General features: G+C 37.4%; 1 protein-coding gene and 1 non-coding gene across 4 annotated transcripts; one reads left to right on the top strand and one right to left on the bottom strand.

The window, feature by feature from the left end:
* Positions 1–9471: 9471 nt before the first annotated feature.
* Positions 9472–9578, bottom strand: LOC121203809 (small nucleolar RNA R71). The gene has a single exon (XR_005898745.1). It is a non-coding gene; the product is annotated as a small nucleolar RNA R71 (small nucleolar RNA).
* A 5733-nt stretch (positions 9579–15311) lies between these two features.
* On the top strand, positions 15312–17581 carry LOC107952805 (fasciclin-like arabinogalactan protein 7). Of its 3 annotated transcripts, none has more exons than XM_016887985.2 (2): positions 15312–15837; positions 16559–17581. In XM_016887985.2, the coding sequence occupies exon 2, from the start codon at positions 16608–16610 to the stop codon at positions 17400–17402; it is 795 nt and encodes a 264-aa protein (XP_016743474.1). In that variant the 5' UTR covers positions 15312–15837; positions 16559–16607; the 3' UTR covers positions 17403–17581. The 3 variants fall into 3 exon arrangements, with proteins under 3 accessions (XP_016743474.1, XP_016743476.1, XP_040972842.1); XM_016887987.2 differs by having other exon boundaries at positions 15650–15803; XM_041116908.1 differs by having other exon boundaries at positions 15655–16077.
* Positions 17582–17834: the final 253 nt, after the last annotated feature.

Below are 17834 nucleotides of genomic sequence, written 5' to 3'. Positions count from 1 at the left end.
CTGAACTTAGCATATAACTGCTTATCCCGTAAAATTTGCAACACTAGTCTCAGGTGCTCAGCGTGTTCGGTCTCATCTCTTGAATAGACCAAGATGTCATCAATAAACACAACTACGAACCGATCCAAATATGGTCTGAAGATCCGATTCATCAAATCCATAAATACTGCCGGGGCATTAGTGAGCCCAAACGGCATCACTAAGAATTCGTAGTGACCGTACCTCGTTCTGAAAGCAGTTTTGGGTACGTCTGAATCTCGAATCCGCAACTGATAATAACCCGATCTCAAATCTATTTTTGAGAACACTGAGGCCCCCTTTAGTTGATCAAACAAATCATCGATACGCGGTAGTGGGTATTTATTCTTTATCGTCACTTTATTCAGTTGACGATAGTCAATGCACAACCTCATGGTTCCGTCCTTCTTTTTCACGAACAATACTGGTGCACCCCAAGGTGAGAAACTTGGCCGAGCGAAACCTCTATCTGTCAATTCTTGCAGCTGAGCTTTCAACTCTTTTAACTCAGTTGGTGCCATACGATACGGAGCTATCGAAATCGGCGTAGTCCCAGGTATAAGCTCAATACCAAACTCTATCTCCCGAACAGGTGGTAAACCCGGCAATTCTTCAGGAAAAACATCCGGGTATTCACAAACCACCGGCACAGATTCGGGTTTCTTTTCTAATTCTTTGTCATCAAGCACATATGCAAGGTATGCTTCGCACCCTTTTCTCACATATTTCTGTGCCAACATTGCTGATATTACAGCTGGTATCCCCTCCAAGTCCGCGGACTCAATTCGGACTACTTCGTTATTTGCGCACCTCAAATCAATAGTCTTGCTCTTGCAATTCACAACCGCATCATGCACGGTCAACCAATCCAACCCAAGGATAACATCAAATTCATCAAACGGCAAAAGCATCAAGTCCGCTGGAAAACAGGAACCTCGAATTGCTAGGGGACATTTCTTACACACTTTGTCGACAAGTACATAACGACCCAAGGGATTTGACACCCGAATTACAAACTCAGTAGACTCAATAGGTAAAGTCTTACTGGATGCTAAGGTTTCACATATGTAAGAATGAGTAGAACCGGGGTCAATCAAAGCAATTACATTAGTATCAAAGAGAGTAAAAGTACCGGTAATAACATCAGGCGAAGAAGCATCCTCGCGGGCACGTATAGCATATGCTCTAGCAGGTGCACTAGCCTCGGATCTGGTCGTAGCATCTCTAGATCCTCTCTGACCACCACTAGCATTGCCCATATTTCTAGATGGTCTACCTCGAGCAGTGGTAGCACCCGGTCTCCCACTCTGATTCACATTCTGTTCAGACAGCCTCGGGCAATCTTTAATGAAGTGGTCCACTGATCCGCACTTGTAACAGGAGCGGTCATGGAATCTACAGCTCCCCAAATGCCATTTGCCGCAATGTCGACATTCCGTTCGGCCTCGACGTTCATTCCCAACACTGGCGACTGAAGTGCCTCGTGTACCCACAAGGGGTCGATCACGATCTCGTCTAAAAAGGCCCGAAGTGCTTTTAGACCGGCCCACATCATCTCGAAATTTCTTCGATGCCTGTTGATGAGACTTTCCCGAGAATCTTTTACGAAACTCCCCGGTTCCCACATCAACTTTTTGTTTTTCCTTTCTAAGCTCTTCGGCTTTACAAGCTCGCTCGACAAGTACTACGAACTCTCGTATCTCAAGAATGCAACGAACATTTTATATCTTCATTCAGCCCATCTTCGAAGCGTTTACACATAACAGCCTCGGACGAAACACATTCCCGAGCGTATCTACTAAGTCTAACAAATTTTCGCTCGTAATCAGTAACTGACATAGAACCTTGCTTAAGCTCGAGAAATTCCTTCCGTTTTGATCAACAAATCTCTGACTGATATACTTTTCCGAAACTCAGTTTGGAAAAACTCCAAGTTACTTGCTCCCTGGGCACGACAGAAGTCAGAGTACTCCACCAATAGTAGGCAGAATCACGTAGCAAGGAGATAGCACACTTTAGACATTCATCGGGTGTACAAGATAGCTCATCGAGTACCCGGATAGTGTTGTCCAACCAAAATTCAGCTCGCTCGGCATCGTCGCTATCCGTAGCTTTAAATTCAGTAGCCCCATGTTTTCGGATTCGGTCAACTGGGGGCTTATTTGACCTTATTTGGTCAGTTACCGGAGGTATTGTAGGTGCGGGGGTAGTGTTTGTCGGGAATGGGGGTTGTGGAACAGCCGTATTAGTTCGAATGTATTGGTTGAACCAATCATTCATCACGCTATAGAAAGCTTGTCTAGCTTCATCGTTCGGGTTACTCGCATTAGGTTGAGAGTCCACCGGCGCTGTCCCTTGTGCGGGAGCAGGCGCTACACTCTCAAGATCATCAGCTACCGCTCGGTTGGGATCGGGATCCATTACTATAAATAAACACATTTGCAAATGTCAGAAATCACCACACTATCAATTAATCACATAAAATGGCATGTATAGCTAGACCCCAACACATTACGGTAGTCCTAGAATCGACTAAACCGTAGCTCTGATACCACTAAATTGTAACACCCCGAACCCGAGACCGACACCGGAGTCGGACACGAGATGTTAACAAACTTTGAAAAAAAAAAATTTTTTTTTTTTCCAGACACTGCCCAGTCTGAGTACTAGTCGCTTCAAAAATCATATCTTGAGTTTCACAACTCAAAAATCAGTTTTGTGATTTTTCCCTGAAACTAGACTCATGTCCCCACCTATGGATTTTTTTCTAGAATTTTTGGTTGGGCCAACTAGTACAGTTTATTAGTCAAAGTCTCCCATGTTACAGGGGTCGACTACACTGACCTTTTCCCATTACGACTGGGATATCTCTCTGCACAGAGCTTCAATACTGATGCCGTTTGTTTCTATGGAAACTAGACTCAGAGAGGAATCCATACATATATGGTATGACCCCTAATTATCTCTGGTCAATTTATAGTGAATTTCCAAAGGCGGAACAGTGAATCCAGAAACTGTTCTGGCCCTGTTCCACAAGAACCGGAATATCTCTTTCTGTACTGTTCCTATAATTGTTTCGTTACTTCCATATGAAAGTAGATTCATCAAGGTTTGATTACATAATTTATTCACTATTTAATTCCACTCCTACGAATTTATGTGATTTTTCAATTCTACACCACTGTTGCTGTCAAAATCTGTTTTCAAGATAAACTTTACCTATTTTGTGGTCACCATGGACCAACTAGGATTTTGCCCTACATAGGTCCACATGTGATCATATTTAGCCATTCCAATGGCTGATCATTAGCCCAACACTTCCATTTCAAACCATAGTCACATCATGAAACCATATATATACATACATACACACAAATGGTCTAATGCCATACTCCACTTTTACAAGCCATTTTCGCATGGCTTTACACACATACATCACAAAAGAACTTAAACAATAGGGGGTAGTCCTATACATGCCATATCCAGAGTTCAACTAAAAGAGTACCAAAGAGCTTGATAGTGTAGATGACTTCGACTTCGCTGATCCCGAATCCGATAGCTAACGAGCAAAATCTATAAAACAGAGAGCCAAAGCAACCGGGTAAGCATTTTAAGCTTAGTAAGTCTCAAGTAATGAAATCGGCTTTGACTACAGTATTACATTCACATAGCTAACTAAATCACTTTATTAACACACATTCTCATAATCATACTTACTTCACACTCCATCAACATATATACACAAAGTATCAACCTTTCTAAAAGCCGAAAATTCGTTAGCCGATCGCACGAATACTATTTAAAACGAATCGACTTTTCCAATGCACATGCAACACACCTTATCGTTCGGGTTGGTCGAGCATATTTATTGAATTAGTTACAGCACAAATCGCTCACATTCAAACCCAAGTTTCTTCGGTATTTAACCGAATACAACCGCAAACACCTTTGCCTTCGGGTCTTAACCCGGACATATCAACTTGCATAATTGCCTTCGGGTCTTAGCCCGGATATATCATCTCGCATAATTGCCTTCGGGTCATAGCCCGGACATATTAACTCGCATAATTGCCTTCGGGTCTTAGCCCGGATATATCAACTCGCATAATTGCCTTCGGGTCTTAGCCCGGATATATTAACTCGCATAATTGCCTTCGGGTCTTAGCCCGGATATATCAACTCGCATAATTGCCTTCGGGTCTTAGCCCGGATATATTTCAAATGCTCATGCACACATATATCAATAATCATAACACATCCATTTCATTTCTTCGTTACTAAGGCTCAAACACAAAACATTTATTAAACCTTTCAAATTTCGGCTCAGTAGCCGCACACAAAGAGCATAATTTCAATTGGCTTTATAACATAGTCTCTAAGCACATTCGACTATCCGTCATAGTATGACTATTCATTTCAATATAATTCAAGTAGGATCATTACTCGAAGACTTACCTCAAATGTCGTCGAACGACTTCAACGGCTATTCAATTACTTTTTCCTTCCCTTTATCGGATCTAGTTCCCCCTTGCTCTTGAGCTTAAGTTCAACAAAATTTAAAATAGTCATTAATCGACTATTCAAGTATTACTTTCAGAATAATATTATATATATTGATCCGACTTTCACACACATAGATTATAGCAAGCTTTATATTAATCAATAAATAATTCATCGGCAAACTTTCATTAATGTTTACAACAAAATCACATATTCACTACGAGCTGTTTTCCTGAGCAGTAGTTACTAAATTACTTATAACTGGAGCTACTAAACTCCAAATCACTTGCCGTTAATTTTCCCTGAATATAGACTCGTATATCTTCCATCCATAAAATTTTCAGAATTTTAGGCTTGGCCAATCAATACCAGATTTTTCTTAAAGTTTCCCCTATTTCACTGGTTGACTATTCTGACCACTCTTCACTACGAATCCAATTTCTCACTTTACAGAATTCCAAATGTGTTGTATTTGATCTCATTTGAAACTAGACTCATTAAGGAGTCTAAGCATATAAATTTTATCTTATAATCATTTTTGTACAATTTATAATGATTTTCTAAAAACAGAACAGGGAATCCAGCAGTCATTTTGACTCAGCCCCACAATACTTCAAATATCTCAAGATCGGTAACTCTTTTGTTTTTATAGTTTCCTTTGTAAGAAAATAGACTCTTCAAGCTTTAATGACATAATTCACTCAGCTTCTAATTCAGCTCCTACAATTTATGGCGATTTTCCAAAATCACCTTACTGCTGCTGTCCCCAAACAGATTATTACCAAATCAAATACTAACATTAGCATTTCACCTTAATAGCTAGCTTACCAAGCCTTGATTTAACATATAATTCACACATATCACATTCAGCTATATATATATACATTCTAAATCCCTCTCTTAACACATAATCTACTAACTTGAAAATTATTTTCTAACAAATTTTAACTTGCACTAAAGCCGAGTGTTACTCAAGCTTTAAGCTCATGTTCTTTCATTATTAAGCAAGTGTTATAACACAAGGATTCATGGCCGAAACCTATGCATAACATTATTCAAGATTTAAACTCTTAAATGTCATTAGCAAATAAAGCCATACACACCCAACTTATAAGTAAATTCCATCCTTGCAAAGCCTATAGTTCACTCGGCCACTCAACCCACAACCTATCGAAACTTCAATTCAAACTCATTAGCCGAACATACATATACTTATAATAAGCACATATGACATCTTCTTCAAGACACATTCGGCTATGGCATAATTTCCTTATAAAACCCAATTAATCAATCCACCTTAACCGAAACTTAACTCATACAAAACCTATCTTCAAACCATAAAATAGGTAGAAGTTAAACTAATCATCCAAATGGTGCATAAGTTTTCCAAGAATGACATTGAACTTACCTTACTTTAGGTATCCACCTTAGCCGAATTTTCTTCCCCAAAGGCTTTTCTTCCTCTTCTTTCTCTAGTTACGGCAATGGAGGAGAAAACATAGGCTAACTTTGGTTTTTCCTCCCACTAACTTGTATTTTATTAACCCTATTCATTATTTCATTTTGTAACATAAACTATTAGCATAAAATAGTTATAATATTATTTACTCCATAACATGGCCGGCCACCATATTTAACTTGGGTAAATTGACATGCAAAACCACTCCTTTCCATGCATGTACTATTAGACCATTGTAAATTAGCCTCTCACTTTCCAACAAAGTTTCATATAAGTCCATATAAAAAAAGATTCACATAAAGATGATCAAATTAATGCATGAAACTTTCACACATGCAATTACTCACATCATAAACACAGAATATAATTTTTAATTATTTATAAGACTCGGTTTCGTGGTCCCGAAACCACTTTTCGACTAGGGTCAACTTTGGGCCGTCACATATCATGCTTGATTATGCTATATTCAAAGTCCAATTCTTGACATTCAATATCATCATGTATAAATCGAGTCAGAAAACAATAATACACTTACCTCAATAGGTAGATTTGAAACAATCACATATATGTATATATGCATATGTATATGTATTATGTATTGAACTCGAATCATAAAAGTACAAATCGCAGTTTTCGTCACTCGTCTGCTATTCTCATCTTTCCTTTCTCTCAAGACGGCCTGGTGTCATCTGTAGCAACATTTGGTAACTCAATTATAAAAAAAAATGTCAGTTCATATCCCAATCACATTAAAATACATAGCCAATATATTTTACATTTTATTTATTTTAGTCCTTATATACGGGATACACGTATTTTCCCATATCTAACATTGGATTAAAATTTGATTTCATATTCTTTCATTAGGGACCTTATACTTTCTATCTATAGCATAATTTCATGACACTTTTCAATTTATTGAATTTAGTTCTTAATGTCACAAAGTTATCTAACAAGTTTAAATTAGTTTCTAATTTAGTATTTATCATAATCTAAGCTTATTAATTGTCAATTTCTTCAAGTCGAACTCAAAGTCATCAATTTCACTATAATGGCAACTTGTTAAACATTAACTAAATGAACAAATTAACACATGGGCTAGTTAGATCAAGCTCCTATGAATCAAATTCTATGTAAATTTCAAGAAAATAACTTAGTTACCTTTGAAATTTGGTGATGCTTGAAATCCTGCATCAAATATCAAAAATTTCTTACAGCTCCACTAACAACTCTACAAAAACACCCATGCCTTCTCAGTATCCAAACATCACTATCCCGAGTTGAATCTAAAAGCTTACAATTCCTATTGGATATGCACTTAGCACTTCCAACTTTGATTTTCCTTAGGATCCTCCTTTTTATGCTATCCAAGGAAGCATCAATATTAACGGTCATGTTAAACATCGTGTCCAATTAGAATATGACTCCATCAGTCTAATACATATGTCCATTGAAATAGATTTGTGCAAAGAATCGATGATAAACCGTAATTTATACATATTTTTACCCAATGTTTAACGCATTTTATGGATGATTTCCTATTAGAATTGGTGAATTCGATGTTCCTAATGCTTTAATTTCATGTTTTATACTTAGGAGAGCATAGCAGAGCGAAAGGAACGAGAAACGGGCCAAAATTGGAGAAAATGGACCAAAGTACAAAATCAACACGGCCTGAACCTCCTCACAGGGGCAAACCACACCTCTGTGTCAATTTGGCAGGCTCGAACAAGGCCTGAAGTAATCACACACGGTTGTGTTACACGGGCGTGTCCTTACTGAGCCCAAGTTGAGTCCAATTCGGAAAAGGCTAATTTTGAGGGCTCTTAGGCATTCCAAAGCCTATAAATACACCCTAGAAGAGGAAGAAAAGGGGAGGCACAAAATAGGAAGTAAGGAATTACTCCAAGGAAGCCGATTGATCCATCTCAGAAGCCGGATTCACCATCAATACTGAAGATCTCTCCTCAATTTCCCTTCAGGAGTTGGGTTTTCTTTATGTTTTGTATTCGTTATTCTTCTGAGATGTTTTCCTTTTTAGTTATGAACTAAATCCCCTAAATACCTAAGGGGAATGAAACCTAAGACGAATCTTGTTATTATTTTCTGAATTGTATGATAAATATTTAACTTGTTCTTAATTATGTGTTCTTAATTCTTGTTATGATATCCCAGGATACTGATTCAAGATAAGCTCTTATTCAGAAGAGGAATAGACCCTGTCTAAGAGTACATTTGTCATAATTAAGGGGAGTTGATTGCGCGCCTAGACATAGGGTGACAAGATTTTGCCGGATTACCATAAATCGAGTTAATGCAACCCTAAGGTGTTAATTAGAGAAAAGTCTCAATTATTCAATCTGGGGATTAGACGTTATTAGTCTTGAATAGGGATAATAACATAACTTAGGGATCTCTATGGAACAAGTTAAATGAATAATCCGATTCAGAGCCAGAATAACAAGTACAGTCTAGGTGGATTCCTCCTTAGGTAGTGTCTTAATTCAATCGATTTTCCCAAAAGCAATTCCCCAATTCTATTCGCTATGAGTTCTTAGTTTAGATAATTAGTTAGTTAAAACAAAACCTCTTTATTCCTAGGCTAGATAATAAAAAGATAGTCATTACTAGGACTTTTAGTTCCCTTGGGTTCGACAATCCTGTCTTGCTAAAACTATACTATTGTTCGATAGGTACACTTGCCTACATCGCGATAATAGTTAGTTTCAAGAATGATCAATTATAAATATTTAAAACCTATTACGAAATCACGCGATCAAGTTTTTGGCACCGTTGACGGGGAACTAAAATATTAGGAACACTCAATTTTTATTACTTTAGCCATTTATTTTTCTTGCAATCTAATTTTATTCGAATTTACTAATTTTCTTTTTCTTTCTTCTGGCAGGTTTTTATAGTTTATGACTAGAAGAAACCCGTCAGGACCATTACTTTTTGATGAAGAAATCGATCGCATAGTTCACAGAAACCAAAGAGAAATAAGGCGAAGCCTAAGATACACAAAGAACGAGCAAGAAGACGATACTCAACCCCTAACCGAAGAGATGGCTGAAAACCAAGACAATCAGCTACCTCCTGCAATTGCGGCTAATTAAAATCCTGCTCCACACACTATGTATGATTTTGCTAAACCTTCTTTAACAGGAACTGAATCGAGCATAGTTAGACCTACTGTAGCTACAAATACTTTTGAACTAAAACCTAACACTATTCAAATGATACAGCAATTTGTTCAATTTGATGGTTTGCAGGATGAGGATCCCAACGCTCATTTAGCCAACTTCTTAGAACTATGCGATACATTTAAAATTAATGGTGTTTCTGATGATGCCATTTGTCTTCGATTATTCCCTTTTTCGTTGAGGAACAAAGCTAAACAGTGGTTGAACTCATTATCACGAGGGTCAATCACTACTTGGGAGCAAATGACTGAAAATTTTCTACTAAAATATTTTTCACCGGCTAAAATGGCTAAATTACGTAATGATATCTCTTCTTTTGTGTAGATGGATTTAGAAACACTTTACGATGCATGGAAGAGATACAAAGACCTTTTGAGAAGGTGCCCTCACCATAGGTTACCGCTTTGGCTTCAGGTTCAAACATTCCATAATGGCCTAAATCCTTCGACTTGGCAAATGGTTGACGCAGCTGCTGGCGGAACCATCAATAATAAAACACCTGAAGATGCATATGAGTTCATAGAGGAGATGTCATTGAATAACTATCAGTGGCAAGTCATGAGGACAAAGCCAACAAAAACAGCCGGTGTTTATAACGTCGATTCGGTCACCATACTCTCTAATCAGGTAGAATTCTTGAATAAAAAGATTGATGGTTTTCTTAGTTCTTCATAGGTTCACCCAGGAATGCAGTGCGAAGCAAGTGGAGGTGGAACAAGCCATTCGGAATACCAACTTTATGGCCATAGCATGGATAACGAGCAATTAAATTACATGGTTAATAATCCTCAACCTCAAAACAATCTATATAGTAACACTTACAATGCAGGTTAGAGGAACCACCCAATTTCTCGTGGGGCAGTCAACGAAATCAAAGACCACAACCACCTTTAGGCTACCAACAACCACCCTACCAACAGGAAAAGAAACTGAACCTTGAAGAGATGCTCACAAAGTTTATCTCGATGTCAGAAACCCGTTTCCAGAACACCGAGACAGCAGTTAAAAATCAACAAGCGTCGATCCAAGGGCTCAAAACTCAGATAGGTGAACTTTCCAAACTAATCTCCGAACGACCACAAGGGATCTTGCCAAGTAATACTGAATCTAACCCAAGGGAACAGCTCAACGTGATTAATGTTCCAGATGAAGAAGGATTTGTTGAGCCTGAGCCAGAGCCGAGGCAAGAAACTGTGGTAAGAAAAGGTCAAGGTGAGGTAGATCACAATAAAGAAAAATCGGTGAATGTCGAATATAAACCTCGTGTGCCATACCCCAACGCGACAAGGAAAGACCGCTCAGATGAGCAATTTGGTAAATTCCTTAAACTCTTAAAAAAATTACATATTAACTTACCTTTTATTGAAGCTCTATCATAGATGCCAAACGCAATGAAATTTTTAAAGGAGCTTTTAGCAAATAAGCGGAAGATGACGAAGCATCGCATGTGGAGCTAAACACAGTTTGCTCAGCTATTCTCCAGAATAAACTACCCAACAAACTTAAAGATCCAGGGAGTTTTACAATTCCTTGCTTAATTGGTAGTTTAGATGTTACTAATCATTAGCTAATTTGGGGGCTAGTATTAACGTTATACCTTACAAAATGTTCAAACAATTAGGTCTCGGGAAACCCAAACAGACTAAGATGAGCATTCAATTAGCTAATTTGCTAGTTAAAATTGATAAATTTATATTTCCCATTGACTTCATTGTTTTAGACATAGAGGAGGATAGCAACACTCCTTTAATTCTAGGAAGGCCCTTTTTAGCAACTGCTAAACAATTATTGATGTTGGCACAGGTGAACTCACACTCCGTGTGGGAGATGAAACAATCACCCTTCAAGCTCGCAATTCTGGCAACACAAATGGAAATTGAAGGTGATCGTCTAAACCATTCTACTAAAACAAACAATATGGTGCAACCTTCTTTGCAAGAAATGAGTCTGAATGAAGTACATGAACCATTCTCAAGCAATAGTAGAGGACCCATTCATGAAGATCGAAGGCTACAAATCGAGGAGCTAGATGAATGGTGGATGCATAAACCGAGAACACCTGACAACCCAAACCTACGATAGAACAAGCTCAATCCCTTTCCAAATCAACTTAAGGTTGGAGATACAGTCTTATTAGATGCTGCAGATCCCTACATTTTCATGACTACCACATCGAATGAAGAAATCCCTCTTACGATACTCAACATTTTCCCATTTGGTACAGTCGAGGTGAGTCATCCCAAGTTCGGCACTTTTAAGGTAAACAACACCCGTTTAAAACCTTATTTTGATGAGATTAATAGTAGGAATGAGGAGTATAAACTCCTCAAACCACCATGATCATTCAACGGAGTGGTAACAGTTAAGCTTAGACTATAAATAAGTGTTTCTCGGGAGGCAACCTGAGTACTAACGGTTTTAAATTATTTAAATTTCAATTTTCAAACATCTATGTCACTAACAGAGTCTTTGAAGCACAGGTTCCCGACTCCACACAGCTGATCACACGTCCGTGCTTATGGCCTTGTGACCACCACGGACAAAAACACGGCCGTGTGAGACGGCCGTGCGCAAATAGGGTAAAAGTTATCGTTCCCAACACAGGATGCGATAAATTAACACGGCGCGTGCGACCGGGCCATGGGCAAATCTGCCAAATTAACACAGGCCTGTGGCTCGCCTGTGTCTAGCACCCGTGGACGACACGATCAGAATAACACAAGCATGCGCAGAGATACATGACCGTGGGAGAAGCGAACCGCTCCAAACACGGCCGTGTGACACAATCATATAGCCACACGGCCTAGACACACGGGCGTGCCAAAAGGCCGTATGACGACATCTCAATTTGCGACGAACACGGACGGGACACGATCCACACGGGTGTGTGCACCAGCCGTGCCACTTGAAAATTTCAATTATTTATCTTATTTTATTTTGTTTTTCTTTTATTAATTTTTTAAGATTCATTTGTTTTTTTTAAACACGGCTTATCTTTATCACTACTATCAGATTATTCCCTTAAATCTCCCTTTATCATTCAGAATCATGCTTGCCTTCTAGCTTTATTTCCAATACTCGATCTTGCCAATCCAAGAATATCATCCATTCTTAATTCATGAAGTTTCACTTCTCTCCCTACCTTATTTTTATATTCTAATATCTATTTTTGTACATTGAGGGCAATGTACATCTTAAGTGTGGGGGGTATTTATTTCATTATCAAAAAAATCCTTGAATGACTACCTTGTGCTCTTGAAAAGATTTCATATCATATGTAGGATAAATTTTGATTGATTCATGATTTTTATTGATATATCTTGAATTAAAACATAGGCATTTATGCATTGATTGTTTAAACTTTAAGACATTAGAGAATCAAGCATGATAAGTTGATTTTTAAGAATTTAAAATTATAGGTTGTTTCCCCAAGTCTAGGTATTACTTTGAATTGGAATTCACGAGTTTAAACATCAAAAATTCATAATTTTTGTGAGATTTTTGAGCCTTTTGAGCATCTATTAATTCTTTCATGCTCACTTTTATTATAGCTTTGAGTGCATCAATATCGAATTATTATTCTAGAACTTGCCTGATTATGCATGTCAAGACCACACTATTTGATTTGATATGTCAAGATGATAGGGGCACTTAGGATTAACCCACTCATGCCATGAAAAGCCTACCTCTACGATTAACCCCTAGTAAACCCCCTTGAGCTAACAACCCATTTCTTGTATTACCCTTAATATTAACCCTTAACCCATTATTGTTGAAATCCCCTAAATTAATTTGATCCCCATTTTTTGTTGAGATTGGAATTGAAACAGTTGCTTAGCTAAGTTTTATTCTACTTTTTATTTAACTTGTTTTTTTAAAAAAAAAACTATGTATACACATTAGTAATTCCATATTCTGAGAAGAAGCTCTGTTGTATACAAGTGGTGATTAACTCTTTTTCTAGTTAAGCAATTTTTCAATTCAATCTCGATTCTAACCCTTTCTTTGAGCTTGTGACCACACCCCCTAACCAAGCCTCATTACAACCCTCTAAAGATCTTTTGATTGATGTTTCATCTCAATTTATCAGTGGTGGAGATTTGATTTTCATGCAAGCCTATGGTAATGACTTTTTCATTATTGACTATTGAGTGCTTCATTTATTGTCCTTAAAACACCTCGAGTGATTTGAGTGAATCTTTAGTGAGGATGTGAAATTCTGTGATATTTCGAATCAAAGGTAATTACTTATATGAGGAGAGACATCTATGTTTTCAGGAGAAAATGCTCGACTTGGAATGTTCGAAAGTTTTATGTTCTTTTAGTTGAATTCTCAATGTATGATTACCTATGAATTATTTTGAGATATTATTGATAGAAATTATAAGTTGAGAAGAATTTATTTTGATTATGAGTTGAGAATTTTGCTTGAGGACAGGCAAATGCTTAAGTGTGGGGGTATTTGATAAACCGTAATTTATACATATTTTTACCCCATGTTTAACACATTTTATGGATGATTTCCTATTAGAATTGGTCAATTCGATGATCCCAATGCTTTAATTTCATATTTTATACTTGAGAGAGCATAGGAGAGCGAAAAGAACGAGAAACGGGCCAAAATCAGAGAAAATGGGCCAAAGTACGAAATCAACATGGCCTGGACCTCCTCACACGGGCAAACCACACGGCAGTGTCAATTTGGCGGGCTCGAACACGGCCTGAAGTAATCGCACACAGGCGTGTTACACGGGCGTGTCCCTGCCAAGCCCAAGTTGAGTCCAATTCGGAAAAGGCTAATTTTGAGGGCTCTTAGGCATTCCAAAGCCTATAAATACACCCTAGAGGAGAAAAAAAAAGGGGAGGCACAGAATAGGGAGTAAGGAATTACTCCAAGGAAGCCGATTGATCCATCTCAGAAGTCAGATTCACCATCAAGACTGAAGATCTCTCCTCAATTTCCCTTCAGGAGTTTTGGGTTTTCTTTATGTTTTGTATTCGTTATTCTTCTGAGATGTTTTCCTTTTTAGTTATGAACTAAATCCCCTAAATACCTAGGGGAATGAAATCTAAGACGAATCTTGTTATTATTTTCTGAATTGTATGATAAATATTTAACTTGTTCTTAATTATGTGTTCTTAATTCTTGTTTTGATATCCCAGGATATTGATTCAAGATAAGCTCTTATTCAGAGGAGGAATAGACCCGGTCTAAGAGTACATTTGTCATAATTAAGTGGAGTTGATTGCGCGCCTAGACATAGGGTGACAAGATTTTGCCGGATTAGGGTGAAACCTAATAAGGGGATCCATAGATCGAGTTAATGCAACCCTAGGGTGTTAATTAGAGAAAAGTCTCAATTATTCAATCTAGGGATTAGACGTTATTAGTCTTGTATAGGGATAATAACATAACTTAGGGGTCTCTACGGAACAAGTTAAATGAAAAAATCGTCTGATTCGGAGCCAGAATAACAAGTACAGTATAGGTGGATTTTTTCTTAGGTATTGTCTTAATTCAATCGATTTTCCCAAAAGCAATTCCCCAATTCTATTCTCTGTGAGTTCTTAGTTTAGATAATTAGTTAGTTAAAACAAAACCTCTTTATTCCTAGGCTAGATAATAAAAAGACAGTCATTACTAGTACTTTTAGTTCCCTTGGGTTCGACAATTCGGTCTTGCTAAAACTATGCTACTGTTCGATAGGTACACTTGCCTACATCGCGATAATAGTTAGTTTCAAGAACGATTAATTATAAATATTTAAAACCTATCACGAAATTACGTGATCAATCGATCTAACATCTTGAGGCTGCTAAATATTACATTTTTAATTTTACAAAAAAAATTAACGATATCAACAATTCTTAATAACAATGAATCCAATAACATTAACACTAACTTACTACAACAGAAACAACGCACAATAACTAAATTTCCTTACATCACATGTAGAACATATTCACAAAGTATAAGATTCCTAAAAGAAATCCCGAAATATTGTCAGTGGCATCTTGACACCTACGGATGTCAAATTTATTATCTTTTTATCGTCAACAAATGATTGGACAATAAAATTCTATCCATATTGTTGAACGTAAACAAAGGAGCTTGACACTAGCAGATGTCTAGGTAATCCTTAAATAGCATATTCTAGAAAATAAGTTTCTTAGACACTTATGATAGAAAATTAATTTAAATTTTTTATATAATGTTAATATTATTCATAATTTATGCCCATATTGTATAATTGATTTGAATTGAGGTCCACATATAATATAAGATTTTAAATAATTAGGGGCAGAGAATGTAGCTGCTTTAGTTTAAACCCAAGCTGTCGCGCCTCAAAATATAATTCTCTTGTCCGTAAGTTAAAAAGTTTGACTAATATAACTTTTAAAAAACAAGAAATTGGAATTAGTTAATATTCCAGTATTTATTTAGTTAATTCCTTGTTTCTTGCACTTCAAATTTCCTTAACCTTTAATCCCCTTTAAGCATAATAGCTGGTACCACCCCAGACTCACTTTGTTGTCGTGTGTATATACAGATATACATTATAGAAGCAAAAGAGCCCATCTCTATATAGACTACCTCAGGATCTGCAACATCGGTACCCAAGGTACTGACTTTCGCTCTGAATTCCTCTGGGTCAGGTTAGTTCCGTTCATTTGCCTGCACTCATTGAGATCTGCTTTTGTTAGAGTTCCATAATTTGAGAGTTCTACTGATCCATTTTCTTTCAAGTTAAAATGAATATTTACACTGTGGTTGTGGGTTCTTTTTTTTTTTTCCCTTGAACGTGTTACTTGCTCGCCTGAGAAACGTCTAGTGTGAAGTATCCTTCCAGAAGCAGAGTTGAAGTCCAGGCTTCCAGCCATTTATATAGTCAAGGTGTAAGGCAAACTAAAAAATAGATTTGATCTGGGTTTTGGTCTAAAATTTGATTACCTGGGGTATTTGGTAAGCTGTACTTTGCTTGAGGAAGCTCAAGAACAAGAAATTGGATCATATTTGTGAATGCAGTTCATGGCTATTTTCGATCTCATCTATAATTAAATTGTTTGATCAAGCTTTAAGCATTTTGTCTTATTATGGTTAAAGAGTCTTCTCATTTCTTGCTTTCTTGGATTAGGCTAGTCAAGATCTGCTTTTTCATCACGTTCCATTCCTGAATGAAATGGAAATTTTGGTTCTCTTTACCAATTGCAGTTACTAGTTTTATGTTCCTATCTAAAATGTGAAATGGGCTTCTGAATTCTTATCGTAGGGGCATTTTTAATAGTTTGATGTTCAATAATGTAGATTTGGGCTTTCACTGTTTAGATGCAACGTAACTATGAAGTATTTGATTGAATGGTCGATTGATTATTGCAGGAATTTGGAGAGTGATCACTACTGAATCAAAATCAAACTTTGGGGGGAAATGGAGTTTTCCAAGATTTTTACGATTTGTTTTTCTGTATTGCTGTTGTACTCCTCCTTGGCCTATGGTCAAGCAAGGAGCCCTCCTCCGGTCGCAATGAGCCCAACTCCAGCACCAGCCCCAGCACCGGCACCGGCATATGTAAACCTCACTTATTTACTCTCAGTGGCTGGTCCATTTCACACTTTCCTTGACTACCTTGAGTCCACTAAAGTGATTGACACCTTTCAAAACCAAGCCAACAACACTGATCAAGGGATTACAGTTTTTGTACCAAAAGACAGTGCCTTCAAGGGTCTTAGGAAGCCTTCATTGTCCAATCTCAATGATGACCAGATTAAATCACTTATCCTTTACCATGCCTTGCCCAAATTTTACGCCCTTGCAGACTTCAATGAACTCAGTACAAAGGGCTCCATAAGTACCCTTGCTGGTGGCGAATACACTTTGAATTTCACCGATAATTCCGGAACCGTTCACCTCGATTCTGGATGGAGTAAAACAAAAGTTACAAGCGCTGTACATTCAACCGATCCGGTCGCAATCTATCAAGTTGATAAGGTCCTTCTTCCTGAGGCAATCTTCGGTACCGACATTCCTCCAACTCCTGCTCCATCCCCAGCCCCAGTCCCTGATGTTAGTCCTGCAGCGGATTCTCCATCAGCAGAATCCAAAGAAAGTGGTTCTTCACCAAAGTCTGCTCCTTCAACTTCATCATCTAACAGTCTCATGAACTTGTGCATTTGGAGGCAATTTGTTTTGGCCGTCTCAGCTGGGGTTTTCCTGTTTTTCTAAAGATAAAAGACTTCATTGAGTCTAATTTATATTCATGGGGCCTCACGTATCTGGGTTTCTCAATATACTTTGATTTTTGAAACCATTTTTTCATTTGTATGTTATTGAGATGGTCTGTTAAAAATATGAGTTGTTCTGTTTACAGTTACTATTTCAATTTAAATGGCATTTTGCCGATATCTCCTGTATTTCATTTGATAATATACTTGTTTCCATATATTTTTCCTACCTATTCCCCCATCTAAATTATTTGTTAAAATGAACAATTATAGTACATTGAACTGCAGGAGGCACGGCTTCTAACTCCAGTAATTCTGGACACCATACAAAACATGATATACAAAAAATAACAATATAAAAATATATTAAGTCTACGGTTGAGGAGGGGTTATAGATAATTCTAAATATTGTATAAAAAAAGAATAAATATGA

Source organism: Gossypium hirsutum, chromosome A07 (genome assembly GCF_007990345.1).
Source record: "Gossypium hirsutum isolate 1008001.06 chromosome A07, Gossypium_hirsutum_v2.1, whole genome shotgun sequence".
In the NCBI taxonomy this organism is placed as follows: Eukaryota; Viridiplantae; Streptophyta; class Magnoliopsida; order Malvales; family Malvaceae; genus Gossypium; species Gossypium hirsutum.
The sequence above is the reverse complement of the archived record's forward strand: the minus strand, read 5'-3'. Positions and strand labels throughout refer to the sequence as shown.